At 35.1% G+C, this 22,030-nt stretch overlaps 1 protein-coding gene across 3 annotated transcripts in view; it reads left to right on the top strand.

The window, feature by feature from the left end:
* Positions 1-5,182: 5,182 nt before the first annotated feature.
* Positions 5,183-22,030, top strand: part of tey (teyrha-meyrha) — a 65,494-nt gene continuing 48,646 nt past the window's right edge. For all 3 annotated transcript variants that reach the window (XM_070111347.1, XM_036370776.2, XM_036370778.2), the window contains exon 1: positions 5,183-6,135. In XM_070111347.1, coding sequence (XP_069967448.1) covers positions 6,019-6,135 — 117 coding nt within the window. In that variant the 5' untranslated portion in view covers positions 5,183-6,018. The remainder of the gene's footprint in view (positions 6,136-22,030) is intronic.

Here is a 22,030-nt window from a genome sequence, read left to right as displayed (position 1 = left end):
CTTCCATGCTTTACCGCCTGACTTCCATTGCTTTGTGTTTGCTGCTAGCTAAGTATATAATAAGTTGTAGACATCTGGTTGCATGCTTGCACAAACGGTTGACCAATTGTCGCAAGCATCGAGATACTTTATTTAGTTATCTTCATGTTAACCCACTTAAGCAGCTACTGAAATCAGTACTGTGGCAAGTAAACAATATTGTTGTGTATATCGTACATTGTTGTTGGTTTTGTTGTTCGATGCGTCATTATGGTTTTCCATTCCTATTGGGGTGTTGAAATGGAATCCTTTCTTTATTCCTTTGTCTGGAGTACTTACAGTGACCAAAAATATGTGTATAAAGAAAATTGTGTACATAATTTCATAAAATATAATATATAGGTAGTTCTTAAGCTCAAATTATATTATTACCTAGCAAATTAAAAAATTTCATATCTTAACAAGCAAGGAAGAACTTGCAAGGTGAAAAGCCTGGGAAATACCTTTAGCATAAACTTTGAACTAAACTAACGATTATTATTATATGTAGTATAATACAAGTTCTCATATTTTTGGCATTAAACCAAAATATTATATATCCAATATTATACGTTCAGTTAATTTTGCTAAAATCTCTTACATATTGACCGATATATTCGGAAGTTTAAAAATCTTATATTAAGTATACGGGAGATAGGTGTAATTCTGACCCTATATTATCTATTTTTGGCATTACTACTTATTATTAACTGAAACAGTGCTCTTTAAGTTTCATTAAGGTACCTCACATACCATCAGCAATCATATGGAATAAAGTTAACCGGATGTTTAAAAATCCTGATATTATAGTTACATGGCGGCTAGGGCAAGTTTTCACCCTATTTTTGGCACAGAGATGCACCGTTAGGAAAAAAACACGCTTACTCAATTTAATTAAGATAATTCACATATCGGGCGATATATGGGCTATAAAGTCAGCCAGAAGTTCAAATAATATCAATTAGGTATATGAGAGCTAAGGGAAGTATTGACCCGGTTTTTGACACAAGTGTATTCCATTATCAAAGAAATTAATAAATTGATTGATTTAAACACTGGAAACTGGAATTTAAAGTTGTATTATACGGGTAGTAAGCGTGGTTGCATTCCGATTATCGCAATGTAACACGGAAATGTCAAAATAATCTTATGTACCGAATTTGGTTAAAATTGGTCTAATAGGTCAGAAAATATGTGATTTTACCTAAATGTGGGCGGTGTCACGCCTATCGTCCAATTTCGACACCTGCTCTTATAAAGCCCTCTTGTGTTATCCTAGGTGCAAAATTTAATGTCTCTGATGCATTTGGTTATTGAATTAACGCACTTTTAGTAGTATTTAACAAAACCGTGATATGGGTAGTGGGCGTGGTTATCATCCGAATTTACTTGCTTTCACGCTGTCACAAAAAGTGACAGTACAGTTTTGTATCTCAATATGCGGCGAAGTTATGGCAATTTAGAAGTTTTCGATGAATCGGGTTTTTAGGATATCTCAATTTTTACTCAAGTTACAGCTTGCACGGACAAACGGACGGACAGACAGTCAATCGGAGTTCAACTCATCTCGTCATTCTGATTTTATATGTGTACGCATTAATTCGTGCGATTTTTTCAAAAATCAAGACTTTATTGTGAAAAAATTGTTATACATTTAATATTCAAAGTATTGCCCATCGGAAGCTACGATATTTGTCCATCATTCTGGCATTTTGTGGATCCCATCCCAAAAGAACTTCTCCGACTTGGAGGTCAAGAAAGAATCGAGCCAATTTCTGATACCCTGTTCTGAAGTGAAGCGTACTCCGGTGAGGGCAATCTGCATTGATCTGAACAAGTGGTAATCGGGAGGTGCTATGTCTGGGCTATAAGGCGGGTGAAGTAGAACTTCCCACCCACAGATTTCCAAATAGTTTTAAACTGGCCTTGCAACATGTGGCCGAGCGTTGTCATGATGAAAAATTATTGATTCGCAATTATTGGTCGCATATTCTGGTTGTTTTTCCGCGATGGCCTTTTTCAAACGAATCAGTTGTTTTCGGTAGATGTGCCCATTGATCGTCTTACCCGATTTCAATAGCTCATAATAGAGCACACCCTTGTGGTCCCACCAAATACATAGCATAATCTTTGCCCATTGGATATTCGGCTTTGCCGTGGATGTCGATGGTTGGCCGGGCTTTACATACGATCTCTTGCGCTTTGGGTTATCATAATTAATCCACTTTTCATCGCCAGTGACAATCCGATGCATAAATTACTTCTTTTGGTGGCGTGGAAGCAACATTTCCGACATGCAGAATCGACGTTCGACGTCTCTTGGCTTTAATTCATAAGGCACCCAATTTCCAAGCTTCTGGATTAATCCTAATGATTTTAATCGTCTGGAAACGGTTGCTTGATCAACTCCTAATACTTTTGCAAGTTCTTCTTGCGTCTGGCATGCATCTGCGTCGAGCAATGTCTCCAATTCTTCGTCTTGAAATTTTTTTGGCTGTCCGGGTCGTTCTCCGTCGTCTAGTAAAATACGATGCCTTTCGGTAGCACTTTTCTTCATGTTAAAGTAATGAAGAAGAACTCCTCGCAATAACACTTTATCTGGTACAAATTTCGACATTTTCAAATGAATGCAACAATTTGTTGTTCACGCTAAAATAAATGGCATCTACCGAAAACGACGCGAAATGACAGTACCTTTGAAATGAATATAGCCACACGACGCGAAATAATACTAGTAGAGCCCTCTCTTAGAAAACCGCATGAATTAATGCATACACCCAATATATATATATATATAATATATATAACCTTATATATATAACCTTATATCTAGCTCGATTATTTTAAGGTAATACAGCCAACCGTTTGGTGGAAAAAACTATTATACTCTGTAGCGACATGTTGCAAGAGTATAAAAATTAATGTGCAAATTTTATTCAAACAATAGAAGACGCCTTATTTATGAATAAATGATATAATAAAAATCAAAAATTGTATATAATTCGAATACAGGTTATACAATTATAGTTTGAACTTTCTCTAGCCACATCATTTAATTTGTATATTTTTGAAGTATTTTCGAAAAATTGCATTGATACAAAATTTCGAACAAGTTTGTCCACATATTGGTGACTCAAAGCCTCCAAAGGGATCCTCAAAATAAATAAAAATCAAAAACTCTCTGCATGATTGATGGAAATTACAAGAACTTTTCCGAACTGTCCATGATGAGTTCAAATTGTCTATGTAGAGAACATCATTAAAAAATAAACCGTTAGACAAATTTGTATTATATAAAACTTATTTAAAAAATAAAATTACTTTGTATGAATAAACCGTTTAAAAAAACCGACCGACCGCAATTGTTTTTGGGTATCTACGGTGAAAGATATTTCGAATGTTCTAAAGTTTTATAACAGTCAGTACATGCCCTACATTTTGGCGTTTCTGGTTTCTCTAGTTTCTGAAGAATCATTCCATTTTTCTATAAGAATTTTTTTATTTATCTCAATTTGCTTTAAGTAATTTTATAGTACACCCAGGAAGAGGATTTTCAAATAATAGAAGTTTTTTTTGTACACTTTAGCATCTAAAAAACATTATTTAATTGGCAGAATATTGAAAAAAATTCTTATCCAACCCGCTGTAGTTTCAAAGGGTTAGGATCAGTCATTTGGGAAAAAAATTATGTAAAGCTACAACGTACGAACTTCCATATACTAGCAAATCTTATGCTGATCAAGTTCCTTTTATTTACTTTAAATCGGATAGCACGAGTTCTAAGAATCACAGAGGCCCATCTCGAAAATATTATATAATACCGGAGTTTGGCCAGCATTCAGTAACTAGTGCCAATATAAATTTGTTTATACATCAAAACTTAAGTGAAAGAAAGAAATTCGATTCCTTTTTTTGTGTACATATAACAAATTGTAAAAGTTAGGTATTTGTAGGGCTCTAGATTGGCCTAAACTAATAAAAACATAGATGTACATAGATAGATACACAGACACTTTTTTCTAAGAATATAAAAGGTGAATATCGTTTCAATTAAATATTTCTCTTAACCTCCTTGTATTTAAATCATAAGAAAATACACGTGCCTTTCAGAGATGAAATTTTATTTAAGAGAAGGCAATGATATATAACTTATACGTACGTATGTATGTATATATTATTTCCTCCAGGCGATAGCACAGGTGTCAAACGAATAATAGGTATTCGAAGGACAAGGACTAGACAGCTAAATAAATGGGTTGAACACACAATCTGTACAAAAGTCCAATATCGCTTCACCAACCATGCACAATTAAGTATATAAACAGACGTGCAAATTGACATATGGACACATGTAGCTACATCTCGGCATACCGACAAGCAAACATTTTGAAGAAACAACTGACAATCGGAATAAACAGTAAATGCAAATTGCCAAAATTGGGGGTGAAAGAGGGTAATTTCACATACATATGTGTGCACGCCTGAATAAATTACAACAAGAACAACAACAAAACCAGTAACTACAAAAGCATAATTTGGAGGCAACTAATACAACAGCAACAACAAAGATAATAATAAGAAGTAAACAAACAAAAGTCTCGCACACAATGCTCGTAAAATCGTGAAAAGTAAATGATGCGAAACATATGGGAACCCAACTGGTGCCTGGCGGATCTGCAATCTAGTACACATGAACAAGCACACACACCCTCAAAATAAGGTCAACCATGCGCTATTAAACTGATAGGCACACAGCCAGATATATATTTATTTGTATACATATAGATATTGCATTACAAACTGCCGCTTGTTATGAGCATATATGTGTGTGAGCATGTGCACGAAGTGAAAGCGCAGCGAGTGTGAACGGGTCGACGTTTCCGTTACTTCAGCACCTATGCTCAGTCAACACATACCAGCGATCCAACAGCCAATCAGCAGTGTTCATTTCCCCGCTGTGCGAAAAAGGCGTTGCCGAACACCCCTGCGTACGCATCGCATAGGCGATTTGTAAATGGGCGCAGTGCGCAAGTATGGCCCCGACCACATAACCAGCTAACACTGCAACAACAATAACAATGTTGTGTGTGCCAAGCATTTGAAACAGGTTTGACTGTGCAGCTGTGGCAGTAAGTGCTTTACGTCAATTCAGTTTAGCGCAGAAATCGCGTTCACGCGGGTGTCGCAAACATTCGGAGTATACACGTACGAGCTGACGGCGAAACGAGTTGAGTTGAGTCCACAAAAACAAATGGAAATTAAAGAAACGTTAAGTAAATACCTAATATTATAGGTATATGTTAGAGGTGGGTAAACAAAAAAGTCTGTCATAAATGCATACATACGTAATTACATGTATGTATATGTACATGTAGGTGTTTGTGTGTATATACACTGGCTTATATGGAGAAAAAAAATAATTACATAAAATGAAATTAATTAACTGCGCTGCAGTAAGTTCGATGCAGTGTTTAGTGGCAGCAGCAGTTGTTCAAAAGTAATTAAATTCATGCACGTCGCCAAACTAAACGTCAACCAGCAGACACCTACGGCGACAGTTCGTTCGTGAGCGCTTCCAATTAACATAGTACGCGAATTCTACGATTGTGCCAATAAAAAATAAACAAAAAAGTAAAAATATTAAATAAAACTAAATGCAATATTTATACAAAATCAATAAAAAAAGAAATTAATTTATAAATTAGTGAAAGTTTAATTAAGTATATAAATGTGTTAATGTAAATTACCAATAAACAAATGCAAGTTTCGTTATGCAACAATAAATAAGCAAAATGTTCGCACACCATGATAATTTTCAATGCCGTGATTTGAATTTGTAAACGCCAACAATTAATTACAATTCTGCAAAAAAAAAGTATTTAATTACTAATACTAATTACGCTTATAAAAGTTCAAACAATAAGTGTAACTGTGTTTTTTGTAGACATATTAAATTGTTAGTTTTGTGCGAGCGTTTGCCGACGCCTGTAGGTGCGTAGTATGGAAAGCAACGCATTTGGTAGCAGCCATTTGCCGTCACAAGCTTTAGTCGTACTTTCGGAAGCTGCATCCGGGTTGCATGAGGCTTTGAGGGGCCAACGGCCTTTCCCACCGAGAGTAAGTTAATGTATACAATTTAAATTAAAACAAGTTAAAGCAAGAACAAGAAAAAACGTTAACTTCGGTTACCCCGAAGCTATAATACCCTTCACAAATACAAAGGCTCCTTAGAAGAACTTGATTCTGATCGTTCAATTTGACAGCTATATGATATAGTGATCTGATCTGACCAATTTCTGTGGAGAATAATTTGTTGCCTTAAGCAATAACTCATGCCTAATTTGGTGAAGATACCTCGTCAAAGGAAAGAGTTTTCCATACAAGTACTTGATTCCGATTGTTCAGTTTATATGTATATGCTATAGAGATCCGATGTCGGCCGGTCCGACAAATTAGCAGCTGCTTTGTGAAAAAAGGACAGGTGCAAAATTTCAGATCGATAGCTTAAGAACTGAGGGACTAGTTCGTATATATACAGACAGACGAACATGGCCAAATCAACTCAGCATATCATGCTGATCATTTATGTATATATTTTATAGGGTCTCCGACGTTTGCTTCTGGGTGTTACAAACTTCGTGGCAAACTTAATATACCCTGTTAAGGGTATAAAAACGTTAACTTCGTCTGCACCGTAGATATAATACCCTCCACTGGTGCATTTTTTGTATCGCATAAAGGGATATAAAAACAAGAAAAAACGTTAACTTCGGTTGCGCCGAAGCTATAATACCCTTCACAAATACAAAGGCCCCTTACAAGAACTTGATTCCGAACGTTCAATTTGTATGACAGCTATATGATATAGTGATCTGATCTGACCAATTTCTGTGGAGAATAATTTGTTGCCTTAAGCAATAACTCGTGCCTAATTTGCTGAAGATACCTCGTCAAAAAATAAAATTTTCCATGCAAGCACTTTACTCCGATCGTTCAGTTAATAAGGCAGCTATATGCTATAGTCATCCGATCTATACAATTTCTTCGGAGATTAGATGAAAGCTTTAAATAATAATACACGCCAAATTTCATGAAGATACCTCGTCAAATGAAAGAGTTTTCCATACAAACACTTGATTCCGATTGTTCAGTTTGTCTGGCAGCTATATGCTATAGTAGTCCGATATCGGCCGTTCCGACAAATGAGCAGCTTATTGGTAAGACAAAGACTTGTTCTAAATTTCAGATCGATATCTCAAAAACTGAGGGACTAGTTCGTGTATATACAGACGGACGGACGGACGGCGGACGGACAGACGGACATGGCTAAATCAACTCAGCTCGTCACGGTGATCATTTATATATTTACTTTATATGGTCTCCGCTGTTTCCTTCTGGGTGTTACAAACTTCGTGGCAAACTTAATATACCCTGTTCAGGGTATAATAATTTTTATGTGGCAGTTATATGCTATAGCGGTCTGACATCGGCGACATCATCGATTTCGACAATGAACAGGCTTGGTGAGAAAAGGACGTATGCAAAATTTCTGGTCGATACCTCATAAACTGAGGGACTAGTTCGTATATAAACATATGGGCAGACAGACGGACAAACAAACGGACATGGCTAAATCGACTCAGCTATTCTCGCTGGTCAATTATATTATATATAACTTAATATATCCTGTTCAGGGTGTAAAATTGTGCAACCGTTTTTTCCTAAAACAATGTGAGGTACTGATTTTATGAAACATATGAACTTATTTTCATAAACTGAAAGGTGAGTATAGAAAGTATATAAAAATTGAATTTCAATTATATAAAAATTTATAAAATTTTGCATCAGTTTCCAATGATAATTTCACCAAAAGTCAGAAAGCAAAGGATAGAATTCATAAGAGTTAAATAAATTTGAACGGTCTTTCTACAAAAACTGTTTTGTACGAATACGAGTAACCAAACATCTGTGCCATTGTTTTAACCAATAGAAATGTTCTTTTTCTGATGACTGGCATATATAGGATAAATATATAATCCGGGGTATCTTAAAATCTAGTTTGTTTTAGCAATAACCAACTCACTAGATAAATATGTTTTTCCTGCAAAATCAACCTAGCTTGTTCTTTCAACGCTTATTCTAATTTCACCTGAATTCTCTAAGTAAGGTTTATGCATTCATAATTTAATTTATTGAGACAATTGATATTTCATAAATTCAATATATGCATATATTTAAGCCGTATCGGTATTTGATGTTTGGGATCTTCAGTTATTAAACTTTATTTTAAAAGCAATATGCTGCTATAAACAGCTATATTTTCCAAATAAATAAATAATAATAATAAAAAATGTTCAAGCAAAAACATCTGAGATAATGCCAATAATAATATCGTATAATATTAATATTGCGTAACTTAATTTTAGGTTTACAATCAAAAAAAAAATTTCGAAATCCGTGTGAACAATCCGATAATTAAGTGGTCTAAAAGAATGGGTTCCAAAAAAAGCGAATAAATTTATTATTTATTGAAATACTTAATTTGTGAGGTTATATTTTTCATGAGCGCATTAGTTGAATTTCAATGTTAAAAGCTACTGATTATAGCTTGAATTACTTTATCACTCGCTTTATTGAGAAGAACTGGCTCCGTTTTATTATTTGCTTGTTTGTTGTATTAAAAAAAGTATTAGCGCTTACGAAAATGTCAATGAACTGACAATTTCGATTAGCTCAATGATTTTTGCTATAAAGGAGATATTAAATGTACCGCTAAAAACGATGTCTCAATCTAAAAGGAGACATAAACCTAATCTTTTAATTAATTAATATTTTTAGGCTTAGTTCTATTTTAACAAAATTAACATGATAAAGCAAGGAAGTTATTAAATTGGATTTAATAAAAAATGGTATGTGAATGCCTCCTTAAGTGGTAACAAGAAATTGCTTTTTTACTATTAGGTAACTATATTCGTGCGTGAATGTTTATTTAATAAAAACGTGTTTTATTAAAAGTGTTGCCCATCTGAAGCTATAACACTTCCTTATCTTTTTGGCGATATGTGGATTCAATTCCAAAAGAACTGAGTCGGCTTCGCGGCCAAGAATGAATCAAGCAATTTTCAATGTCCCTCGGCTATAATTAATATCACATCGAATTTCCATGATTTTGATGTATCCGACTGCCTTTTAACCTGTTGAAATAGCTGCTTTTGTGACTCCAAAGATTCTGCGAGCTCTTCTTGTGTTCGAATTTTCATGGAGTAATTTCTTCATATTAAAGTAATGAAAAAGAACTCCCCACAAAAGCACTTTTTATGGCACAAAGCTCGAAATATTTTAGTGAACAAAACATTTTGTAGTTTACGCTTCAAATTAAATTAAATTATTTAACATATACATATGACTAATTTTTACAAAAAAGCTTTCTCTTTAAGCAGATTTACCTTTGAGTGAACTTAATTTGACATATTAAATCAAATTTTTAATAGTTTTTGATAGATGCTTCTTCATTTGAGAGGTTTTTATACTAAATATATTAAAAACTTTGTAATAATTATTTCAATCAGAGCATTTAAGCATAAATACACTAAGTCGAGATAAGTTGTTTTAGCAAAACTCGTGAGATATCTACTTATACATATATGCACATTAGGGTGCTTCATTGACAGCTTTTGATTCTTCACGGACACAGGAAAATTTTGTTTTTTGTGTTGAGAAAAACTCCCTTAAAAATTGAGTCCTTCATTTTGACTTCAAGTAAGTAACTTTTCACGAGTTTAAACAATTTTTGAAAAAATTTAGTGAACAGCTGGTTTTATCAAAAAACTTCCAAAAAAGGTCCTTTCGTGTATGTCATAAAAGTACTTAGTTCAAAGATATAAGCAATGTAATAAATAAAAGTAAATAATTTATAGGTTTTAATGAAATTTATGTATCTAAAATTTTATTCAATGACTTTATATCAATTCGTTTCTAAGTAAATGAATACATTGGCCATGCGAAGGCAACGCGCTTGCAAATAATTCTCAACAACAAACGGCAATCGTCGAGTTGAACATAAATTATGGCAAATGCCAGTTTACGACAGCTGCAATTCGTGCAAATTGATCGTTGATGGATCATTCCAACAAGCAACCGAACATAATTGCGCATAAGCACATGTTTAGCCGAACGATTGAGTTGATAGTTTCTGTGGCCGAGTTTTCATGTGATTATTTTCTCAAGCAAACACTTACTTGCAATAAGAATTTCAAAAGGAAATTACACAGTTACACTAAATATGGCGAAAAGTGGTGGCAAACTGGTTGCTGCTTAGTGCAAAGCAACTCCACAGCCAACAATAACTGATAAATTATTGTTATTAATTAATGTAATTACACGTATGTGGCAACATTCGGCACAAATTTTATTGAGATCTGAGGAAAGCGCTCACAGAAGACTAGGCACAAAAGAATAAGTACTCGAAAGTAAGTGATGGACGAAACGCTCTACATATTCATATATATTTCGAAATGTGCAAAGAATGTTTACATATCACCCGCGCTGATCAGTCAATAAAAGCCTAAACCAAGTGCCTGCCGGCGCATCTGAAGATATCTTTGCGCTTCTGGACATATTGTTCGCATGTTTAACATAACTTCATAAGTTCGTCTCTAACTAATCGAAAGTCGCGTAGTCAAAGCTGTCGCACTACTCTTTTTCTTAGCATTCTGACATTCGTGTCAATACAACAAGCATCAGCGTTGAACAACACAGCGACTAACCGGAATCAACGCGAATATTTTTCATCATTTGTAGCATCAGCGTCAAAATCATCGCTCATGTTTACAATGACAGACTAACCGACAAACAAAGTGCACGAGAAAACGACAAACAAGCCTCAACTACCGAATATATTGCACCTATCGCACCTTCTTAGCATAACTGCTGATCGGAGGACAACTAGTAGCTGGCAACAACAACCATAATCAAACGGCAAACAGTTCGTAAGCAGCAGCATTGGCATTGCAGCAATCATAAATCGTCAGGAAAATCTGCACACAATGGGTCACAAATACGGAGCGGCGCGATGTGGAGCAGCAGTAGCGTCAATACACTCGTAGTAGTGGCAACAGCGTAACAACTGTCTTTGCGATAGTGACACCAAACGCACAGTGACGTGAGGTATGCAAATTATGTGTTAATGACAAATATCACTTTTAAATTTGGAAGCAAGTGTAGGAGCAGACATTAGGACGCTCCAAACATTTGTTTAATACAATTATTCCTTAAGCGAAAAGTGTTAAATTTTTGGATTTTAGAAAAACTTCCAGAATTACAAAATTTACATTAACAAGTAAGGAAGGGCTAATTTCGGATGTAACCGAACATTTTATACTCTCGCAAATTCAAATGGTACACTCGTTTTAGATTTCTTTGTGGATCTTGCCGCCTTGTTCTATGTTGACCGATATTTGCGGTAAAAAGTCAACTATAGGCACTGGGGCCCACATATTCAGTACGTAGGGGCCTGAACAGTTTTGATTCAATTTAGATAATTTTTGGTCACAAGGTGGCATACTTTAAACGTATTATTTACGCAAAGTTTTACCCTGATATAATCACTCTAGCTGGATTTGCATACTGGAAAGTGAAAGAATCAGATGGAATTGAAAATGGTGTAATATGGGAAATAAGCGTAGTTGTAGTGAATGAATGTTATGTACCGAATTTGGTTGAAATCGGTTAAGCAGATCCCAAGATATGGGGTTTCACCTAAAAGTGCGCAGTGCCCCGCCCACTAACTAATTTTGAACGCGATTCCTATAAAGTCATCTCATACCATCTTAGAGATAAAATTTAATGTCTCTGACTTGTTTAGTGCTTGGTTTAACGCGCTTTTGATATTTTTTAACAGTACCCTTATATGGGGAGTGGGTGGGAGTGTCACCCAATTTCACCCATTTTCACACCGTCAATAGAGGTGCTTTTTTGAATTTGGTTATTATTGCTTTAGCAGTTAAGGATATATGGACATTAAACCTATTAGGGGCGGGACCACGCCCACTTTAAAAAACAAATTTTAGCTACAGATGCCCCTCCCTAATTTGATCCTGTGTATCAAATAACAGTCTTGTATCTTATTGCGGAGCTTAGTTACGGCAATTTATTTGGTTTTGATTAATGGCGTGTTGTGGGCGTGACAGTGCTCCGATTATGCCCATCTGCAATACCAACCGTCTTACGGCACCAAGAAACATGTGTACCAAGTTTCATAAAGATATGTCAATTCTTACTCAAGTTACAGCTTGCACGGAGGGCCGCACGGACGGACCGACGGACAGACAGTCAACCGGAATTCAACTCGTCTCTTCATCCTGATCATTTATATTGGTATATGTATCTCTATATCTAACTAGATTAGTTTTAGGTGATACAAACAACCGTTAGGTGAACAAAACTATTATACTCTGTAGCAACAAGTTGCGAGAGTAGAAAAATAATCCTTTTTCAAATCGTTCGAGTTTTCCTTACTTTTTATTTGCTGGGACAGCAATGAATGACTTGACCAAACCTTGTTTTGAAGTCATCTATTTATCCCAGACTTGCGGTATGTTTCAAGGAATAGAAAAGTATATTGGGAAAATTTTGTCGATAATGGAGCATCAAGAACACCGTTTCCTTCATTTTATTCTAACAAATAATCACCAATATAATATCAATCACTTCATCATAGATACTTATTGATGTCAAATGTGTCCTTTTTATACCCAGAACAGGGTATATTAAATTTGCCACGAAGTTTGCAACACCCAGAAGGAAACGACTCTATAAAATGTATATACTTGTACATATGTATATAAATGATAAGTGTGACGATAGTCATCTTATTTGTCGGATCCGCCGATATCGGACCATTACGGCATATCCATACATAGCTTCCATAAAAACTACGACGAAAATCAAGTTCTTGTATGGAAAATTTTGTGTGGCATTTACGCAGGATATTATAGCTTTAGCGCAACCGAAGTTAACGTTTTTTCTTGTTCTTAGATGACTTATTTTCGATTAAAGTAGTTAAAATATATGTGTTTAAATATGAACCTTTTAAAATGTTGGATTTTGTAGATGACATAATTAAAAAAACACGACTTGACTTGAAATTTTTTTTATTTGACAAGATATCTTCACGGAATTTAACATCATCGTTTTTTTTAAATATGGGGTTTTAAAAAATCAGCTAACCTAAATTTAATTAACTCCATTTTAAACACACCCGTCAAAGAAATCGTTGATGGCTTATCTTACCTTGCGTTTATTGCTCACTTGGTTTTTACAATAAAAATAGCACACTCATGGAATTAAGCATAAAAAAACCAACTGCCCAACCATTTGTTCACAAACAGCATAGTTGTTTACAAACATTAACATTAAAACTGAAGTTTGGTGAACAACTGGAACTTACTATATTTACAAGAACAATTCAAAATATAATAATAATATAAAGGAATCCTTAGAATTTAACAATCCAATAGTTCTAACTAAACCACTGTGCAGCATTGCTAACTCTCGTATTAGCCACAACTAACCGATATACGAAGAGTGCTACCAACTAAATTGTTTCATTTTTTTTTATGAGTTTTAAGAAGTGCATTGTTTTAGTTTTTTTTAGTTTTCGCTGAACTTGAACACTGGATTATTTTAATATATTCAATATTGAAGGGCGAGCGTCGAGCGGCTCATTGAATGGGTGTGGTGATTTATTGGGGCAAATAAACTACTGTACTTGCAACGTCCCAGGCGCATGCTACTCAACAGTTCAACAGTTTATGATCGTTTCAGATGAATTTATGGAAAAAATTCGAGTAGGCAGAAAACAAAAATTAACTGGTTTGAAAATAAAACTTAACCTAAACATATTTGCAAAAAGTTTTTTTTATGATCTTATTTAAGGTTTTATTCCTTAATCATATATTCTTAGCCATTCAACAGTTACTTTCGTTCCGAAGTGCTCATGACCAAAAATTTGTAAATATTGCTTCCATAAACGCATTTGTGTTACAATTTCATAATTCCATTTGGCCAGCGTTCAATAAAAAGTTAATAAAACGTAGTGGACACATCTTATGAGCAGCTTTGAGAATATGTAAACTAATTGAAAAGAAAAGTGATTTCAGATAGAATAAAAAATCATAAGAGAAATTAGTTCTTGAATTGTATACTGGAAAATGAAAGAATCAGACGGGATTTAAAATTTTATTATATAGAAAGTAGGCGTGGTTTTTGGCTGATTTCACACTGTAATTTAGGAATGTCAGGATAATATTACCTACCTAATTTGGTTGAAATCGGTCGAATAGGTGCCGAGACCCACAGGTGCCCCTTGCTACTCCAATATCCTGTATTAAAGTAAAGTTTTATATCTTAATTTAGTGTTTAATTATGGCATTTTATATGTTTTGAATTCATGGCGTTTTGAGGGTATGGCATTGGTCCAATTACACCAACTTGTCCTTCTCTTCCAAATCTATCTCGATTAGTTTTAGGTGTTACAAACAACGGTTAGGTGAGCAAAACTATTATACTCTGCAGCAACATGTTGCAAGAGTATAAATATATCTGTGAGTAGCACAGGCGTATCAGGAGCCTTTTGTCAATTCTAATTAGAGTTGCATAGAAATCTAACACGTTTAATACTAAACGAGTTTAGTCACTGAACACACAGGTAGATTTTAACATCAATGCCTTTATTGGAAGATTTTAACATCAATGCCTTTATTCACTTATCAGAACCTCTTTGATATATTTGGTTCAACTCTGTTAGACTATCCACTAGGGTATACATATTCGGTACAAGCAACCAACTCTTAAATAAATTTATAAGAAGTAAAAAAACAAGTTAGTCAAACATTTTTGATTTATGCTAGAACACAATACCTCTTCTATCCGCTATGAGGCACTGATTAAACGTTTTCTTTCAGCTAGACTAACGAAAATATTCTGAATAAGATCCATTTTTTTCTATGAAGTTCGTTTTGTAGTTGTAAGGGTGCAAGAAAATCGGATATTAAATTTTCTTTTGAAAAGCCTTTAGAATAATGCTTTTTTGAATGGTCCTGATACTGAAAAAGCCAATTACGTGCAGAATTTTGGTGTCAAAAATGCCAATTGTCGAAAATATCGCTAAAATAATAGAAATGGTCGAGTCCTGTAAGCCCTGTTTCGATTGCCTCATAGACTAAAGTTCCATCTGTGAATTACTGCTGAATGACCACAATATGATGGAAAGTGGATCACTTACGACAGCGAAAATTGCCGGCACAAACGGTGACCAAGCCAGGATTAACGGTCACGATTTTGACCGGTAAGTTTGTGTGGCAGCCATATGCTATAGTGATCCGATGTTAACAATTTCTTCGGAGTCTGCATCGTTGGCTTGGATAATAACTCATGTTAAAAATCTTGAAGATATCTCGTAAAAGTGTTCCATTCAAGGACGGGGTAGATCAGTTTGTATGACCACTATATGCTGTAAAGGTCCGATCACAACAGTTTCTTCGGAGATTACACTGATGCCTCAAATAACAATCCATACCAAACTTCGTGAACATATCAAATATTATAATCCATACAAGCACTTGAAACCGATTGTTCGGTGTGTATGGCAGCTATATGCGATAGTGGTCCGATAACGGATCGATATCTCAAAAACTGAGGGATTCACGTATATACCAACTGACATGGCTAAATCGACTCAGCTCGTCATGATGATCATTTACATATATTTTTTTTATAAGGTTTCCGACGTTTCCTTGTGGGTGTTACAAACTTTGTGGCATACTTAATATACCCTGTTTGCCGCCCGCCATTTCTCAGGCAACATAAAAACACTGGAAGAGCAAGCTCGGGTAAGAATTAAGATAAGGCGCCAAATACATACATATATAGAGAAGAAAGTATACATATTTCCTCTGTTATGCACTCCCACACACACATTACCGCTGATAAGCAATAATCATTTTTCTAAACCAAGTAAATATGCCACATACGCTCACACATGCAAGCACACGCATAATATTTACTTTGGTATAAATTGATTTATTCATTTGTAAGTCGGAATAATAAAAATTAATAAAAGCCAAAGTGTAACCAATAGTCTCCGACCGCTTGTTAAACCACAACTTACACCGTAAGCGTTTCATAGTAAGGCACTGGGGTGGAAGTTTTGTTATTACTAGCCGTGCAACATATTAAAAATGTCAAATGACTTAATGGTGACGCGAGCATAATGTTGTCATCAATTCTCATATGCTACAAACAACTGAACAACTAAACTAAGGTGAAAGCAGCGCCTGGTACCTAAGATTAAAACAGCCACAACAACTGCGTGTAAGAATATTTTCATCCCTTTACGTGACAGTTTCGCAATGCCATCATATGTTATTTGAGCTGATTTAGAGCGTATACCAATGCTGCGTGTTATTTCAGCATGCAACTAAATGTGGCAACACCAGTACTGCCACACATTTGGCAAATTAAACAAAAGTTGTAAATATTTGTGATTTACCTTTCAAGTGCGCAGTCTTGCTACGAAATATAATACAATATGTGCATTCATGTGTATAGATATACATATATGTTATATACACATATGTATATATATTTAGCAGTAGTATATATATTTATGAGTTCATATGACATTTTTGGGGTCGTCACCGCCACAGGGGATATTCGCCAAAAATTATGATGCCTGCGGTTCCCGCTGCATATCTACATACATACTGACACACCGCCCGGGGCACTCACATATGAAATATATGTGGCAATAGCTTTTATTTTAATTTAATAACGCAACTACGACCGCTCTGCAAAAAAAAAAAAACAAGTAATATTTAAAGGCTTTTTGCGCACTTGCAATCTCACCTACACACACACATACATATGCACATGTACATGAAATAATTGCCTTGCTGTGCACAAAACCATATGCGTGAGCCTCAATCTTTTACTCACATCCTGCACTTTGTACCCATCTTCTGTTAATGTGTATGTGTGTGTGTGTTCGGATTCCAGAGCAGCGTTTTCCACATTCCACGGCAGTGGCTCAAATTAATGCAATAACTCATTGTAATAACTTAACTCAGCCAACTGACTAACTGGCACGTAGTGTGTGTGTGTTGGTGTGCGTTAAGTGTTGTACACGCCAGTGAATAGTTTGGTATGGCCGGTGGCCACTGCTGGCTTGCTACTTGTATTCGTTGCAATACAACAATAATATTTTTGATGAATGCAGTTTGTTATACTCTCGCAACTTGTTGCTACAGAGTATAATAGTTTTGTTCACCTAACGGTTGTTTGTATCACCTAAAACTAATCGAGTTAGATATAGAGTTACATATATAATATATAAATGATCAGGATGAAGAGACGAGTTGAAATCCGGGTGACTGTCTGTCCGTCCGTCCGTGCATGGCTGTAACTTGAGTAAAAAATTAGCTATCTTCATGAAACTTGGTACACATGTTTCCTGGTACCGTAAGACGGTTGCTATTGCCGATGGGCGTAATCGGACCACTGCCGCGCCCACAAAACGCCATTAATCAGAAACAAATAAATTGCCATTAGTAAGCTCCGCAATAAGATACAAGACTGTTATTTAGTACAAAGGATCACATTAGGGAGGGGCATCTGCAGTTTACATTTTTTTTAAAGTGGGCGTGGTTCCGCCCCTAATAGGTTTAATGTCCATATATCTTTAACTGCTAGAGCAATAATAACAAAATTCACTATAAGCAAATGTTTTTAGCACCTCTATTGGCGGTGTGAAAATGGGTGAATTCGGGTGACAATCCCACCCACTCCCTATATAACGGTACTGTTAAAAAACACTAAAAGCGCGATAAACCAAGCACTAAACAAGTCAGAGACATTAAATTTTATCTCTAAGATGGTATGAGATGACTTTATAGGAACCACGTTCAAAATTAGTTAGTGGGCGTGGCACCGCCGACTTTTAGGTTAAACCCCATATCTTGGGATCTGCTTAACCGATTTCAACCAAATTCGGTACATAACATTCTTTTCATATTTCTATGTTATAGTGCGAAAATGGGCGAAATGGGACTACAGCTACGCCTATTTTTCATATACGCGGCCATATAAGAATTCTTATTCCGTTAGAATACAATCTCATGACAGCATCGTTTGCTCTCAATAGATCATTCTCTCTGAAAAAAGTTAATGGCCTCGGTCAGTGTCAATATTTAGGCCAAATATCTAGAGCTAGCATTGACATTTATTATTCAATTGCGTTCGGGAGAGGTGTTGTGGAAACCAACAGCCGTCGTCTGACAACATTATTCATTGTTGGGTGTCAATTTTTTTGGGCACCTATAGAGGAAGCTCATCAATGACCAACACGCTCGAAGGTATTGATTAGAGCCGACAGATTATTTCTCTGAATCCCTAAGAGCCGAATAGGTATCGTGAAAGATGGTCTGAATTTGTTTCAAAGTTACAAAGTGCAATCAACACAAAGGATATGAACGACCATAAATGTAGCCTAAAATACGGTGATAAACAATCTCTGAATATCTGCGGCGATATGTGCGGGTCACTCAGTTCAAGATTGAACTATCCTGACTTCTTTTTGTGGGTTTATTGAAAGGCTAAGTAATGAGCATTCCTCAAATCATAGATAAACTCAAGGCAAATATTCATGCTGAAATCATCGCTATATCTACGAAGGCCTTTGATAAAGAAATCGATAACGCAAAAAAAGGCTCAGTTTGCTGTGACGGTCACTTGTTGTGTTCAAGAAATAATTCAAATAAGTTGTATAGTGAAGTAGTCTTTTCAAAGTTATATATATTTTTATACGAACATAAACAATATGCCCCGTATATTTTTTCGCAATAACATACACAGTGTAAAATTTTAAAATGACTAGGCCGGCCATTTATCTACATATATGTAACCTATTTTTATGCTCTCGCAACTTGTTGCTACAGAGTATAATAGTTTTGTTCACCTAACGGTTGTTTGTATCACCTAAAACTAATCGAGTTAGATATAGGGTTATATATATATAAATGATCAGGATGAAGAGACGAGTTGAAGTCCGGGTGACTGTCTGTCCGTCTATCTGTCCGTCCGTGCCTGCTGTAACTTAAGTAAAAATTGAGATATTTTTATGAAACTTGGTAGAAATTTTTCTTGGTACCGTAAGACGGTTGGTATTGCAGATAGGCGTAATCGGACCACTGCCGCGCCCACAAAACGCCATTAATCAGAAACAAATAAATTGCCATTAGTAAGCTCCGCAATAAGATACAAGACTGTTATTTTGTACACAGGATCACATTAGAGAGTGGCATCCGCAGTTAACTTTTTGTTTAAAGTGGGCGTGGTCCCGCCCCTAATAAGTTTAATGTACATATCTCCTAAACCGCTAAAGCTATAATAACCAAATTCACTGGGATCAAATGTTTTTAGCACATTACATAATTACATTAGTCAGTGGGCGTGGCACCGCCCACTTTTAGGCGAAAACCCATATCTTGGGATCTGCTTAACCGATTTCAACCAAATTCGGTATACAACATTATTTTCATATTTCTATATTATAGTGCGAAAATTTTTTCACTTTCCAGAATGCAAATCAAGCAAGAATGATTATATCGGGGTAAAACGTTGCGTAAATAATACGTTTAAAGTATGTCAGCTTGTGACCAAAAATTATCTAAATCGAACCAAAACTGTTAAAGCCCCTAGGTACTAAATATGTGGACCCCAGTGCCTATAGTTGACCTTCTACCGAAAATATCGGTCAATCCACAAAGAAATCTCAAACGAGTATACCATTTGCTTTGCGAGAGTATAAAACATCCGAACTTAGCACTACCTTACTTGTTTCCACTGTTTTGTTGAGTTTATAAATTTTAGAGAGTTTTTAGGGGAATATTACGTTAAATTACATTAGAGCTTAGCCGCTTTCCTCACTTCAGACTGGTTTTAGTATTTACTTATTTAATAAAATCTATACGTTGTTTTTATGCCGAATTCAAGAAATGTACTAAATTGAAATTTTGCTACTGGGTATATTATTACATGAAATCATACATCGACACATCTAACATGCTTCAAAAGTGACTAGAATATATACAAGCAAGGAAATGTTTAGTATAATTGCTTTCTACTACATAGAATCACGCGCGTATTTAAGAAATGATTTTATTAGAAGGTAATTGGTACTCGTCTCACTATCGGTGCATTGTTTCGCTGTAAATTATGGGCGCAATTATATGTCCAACAGCAGTTTTATTGCTAAGGTTACAAGTGGTTATTGTTATAGCAGTCAATGCAGCCAACTGTATTGACAAGCTGTTGCGGAAATTTTTGCAAAGCGGTTGTACTCATATACGTGTGTATATAGTCTAAAAATGTATATGGATGAATGCTTTTATTTCTAAATACATACATTTTGAAAACTACATGTTCCTGCTACAAAAATGAGTAAAATGATTAAAATATATAACTTGTGTAACTAAAAAAAAAAACAAAGTAGAGGTTATGGAATTGAAGTTCCGAAACTATGCACTTTATATTGTACTTAGAATGCTTCTGGCTCTAAAGCTATATGGTCTAACTTTTTGGTAAGTTTTGAAATTATTTCTGGATCCAAATTGAATTTTGAGCTTTAGTGTATTCAGACTCTTATATATTAGGAAAATTTTTCGATATATGTTTAGCTCGTTAAAATACTTTTTAATGGTTATGAAATAATTTATCAAAAATGAACAATGCATTATTCCTCTTTCGTATTTACATAGTGTTGTCTTAACCGACTTCTATCAGAATTTTTCCTGTATTTCCAAGTAGACTTTTTGTAACGTACATCTTGTGCTTTCGCATTAAAGTTCAATGGAACGGTTTTCAGGTTTTGCCTGAGAACCTTCTTAAAATCGAATTAGTAAGTTTGGCGTCCACTTGACAAAATTATAAGCATTGTAAACTTTTATACGACCGAGTAGACTCACCCCAGTAGTAAAATCTACTAGTTATAAAATTCTCTAGAACTAATATGAAACGCACGCTCAACTAACCTAATGTCTTGTTTCCACAACAACTGATATTGATATAATTGTCAGCCATCAATTATCAGATTTCTCTCAAAAATATACCACTTTAATACTGGTTCGAAAGAGATATCTTGTTCTATTATACTCACAAAAAAAAAATTATACTATTATTCACGTCCTGGTTTTGCAAAAAAAAAAATTATAAATATGGTTGATTTAAATCAGAAAAATGTAATTGTAAACAGTTTCTTTTGTCACTGGTTTTATATTTCTCTGTGGTGTTATTCCATGTACTACATATTGAAGAGCGAGAACAATGCGATCATACTTGCCTTCAAAGGTCACAACTTCTTAGTAAAACACATAGTCTGTTCGACAGAAACCTGTACCTTCATTGTATTTCTGATTAAAAATTCAAATATGTAGTTCTTATTTCGAAGAAGCCATTTAATTCCTCTAATGCAATGCAAATAAAGGTTTTTTTTTATTGGTTTGTTTAAGAAAAGTCTTACACCAGATTATAATAAAGCGACAAGTTAAGTGTAAAAAGCAAACAAAATCTTATGTAAATGCCAACTCCACCGAGTCAAAGTCAGTGCATCTCCAACAACACCAACACCCCTACCAGCGCACACGCGGCTGACTCATGCAAATATCAGTTGCAGCCCTCACAACGGCAAGAACGCAAAGTGGGTAGCTGTAAGAAATAATATTCGATGATCAGGGGTTGGTTATCGCTTTAATGGATGTGCACAAATCACTTTAATGCCTAATATTAAAATTCACAAAGAAAAGTAGCTGATTATACACACCAGGCGAAGTGGCTAGTATTCCGGTATTTTTTTCATAAACAAACAACAACAGCACGCGAGGTGGTTATCCATGTAAAATCGGTGTTTATTGTTGTAAATCATAGCAATGTTCGAGCTCGTGTAATAAAATAAAAATTT

Source organism: Bactrocera oleae, chromosome 6 (assembly GCF_042242935.1).
Source record: "Bactrocera oleae isolate idBacOlea1 chromosome 6, idBacOlea1, whole genome shotgun sequence".
In the NCBI taxonomy this organism is placed as follows: Eukaryota; Metazoa; Arthropoda; class Insecta; order Diptera; family Tephritidae; genus Bactrocera; species Bactrocera oleae.
Note: the sequence above shows the minus strand (reverse complement) of the source record. Positions and strands in the feature narration are given on the sequence as shown.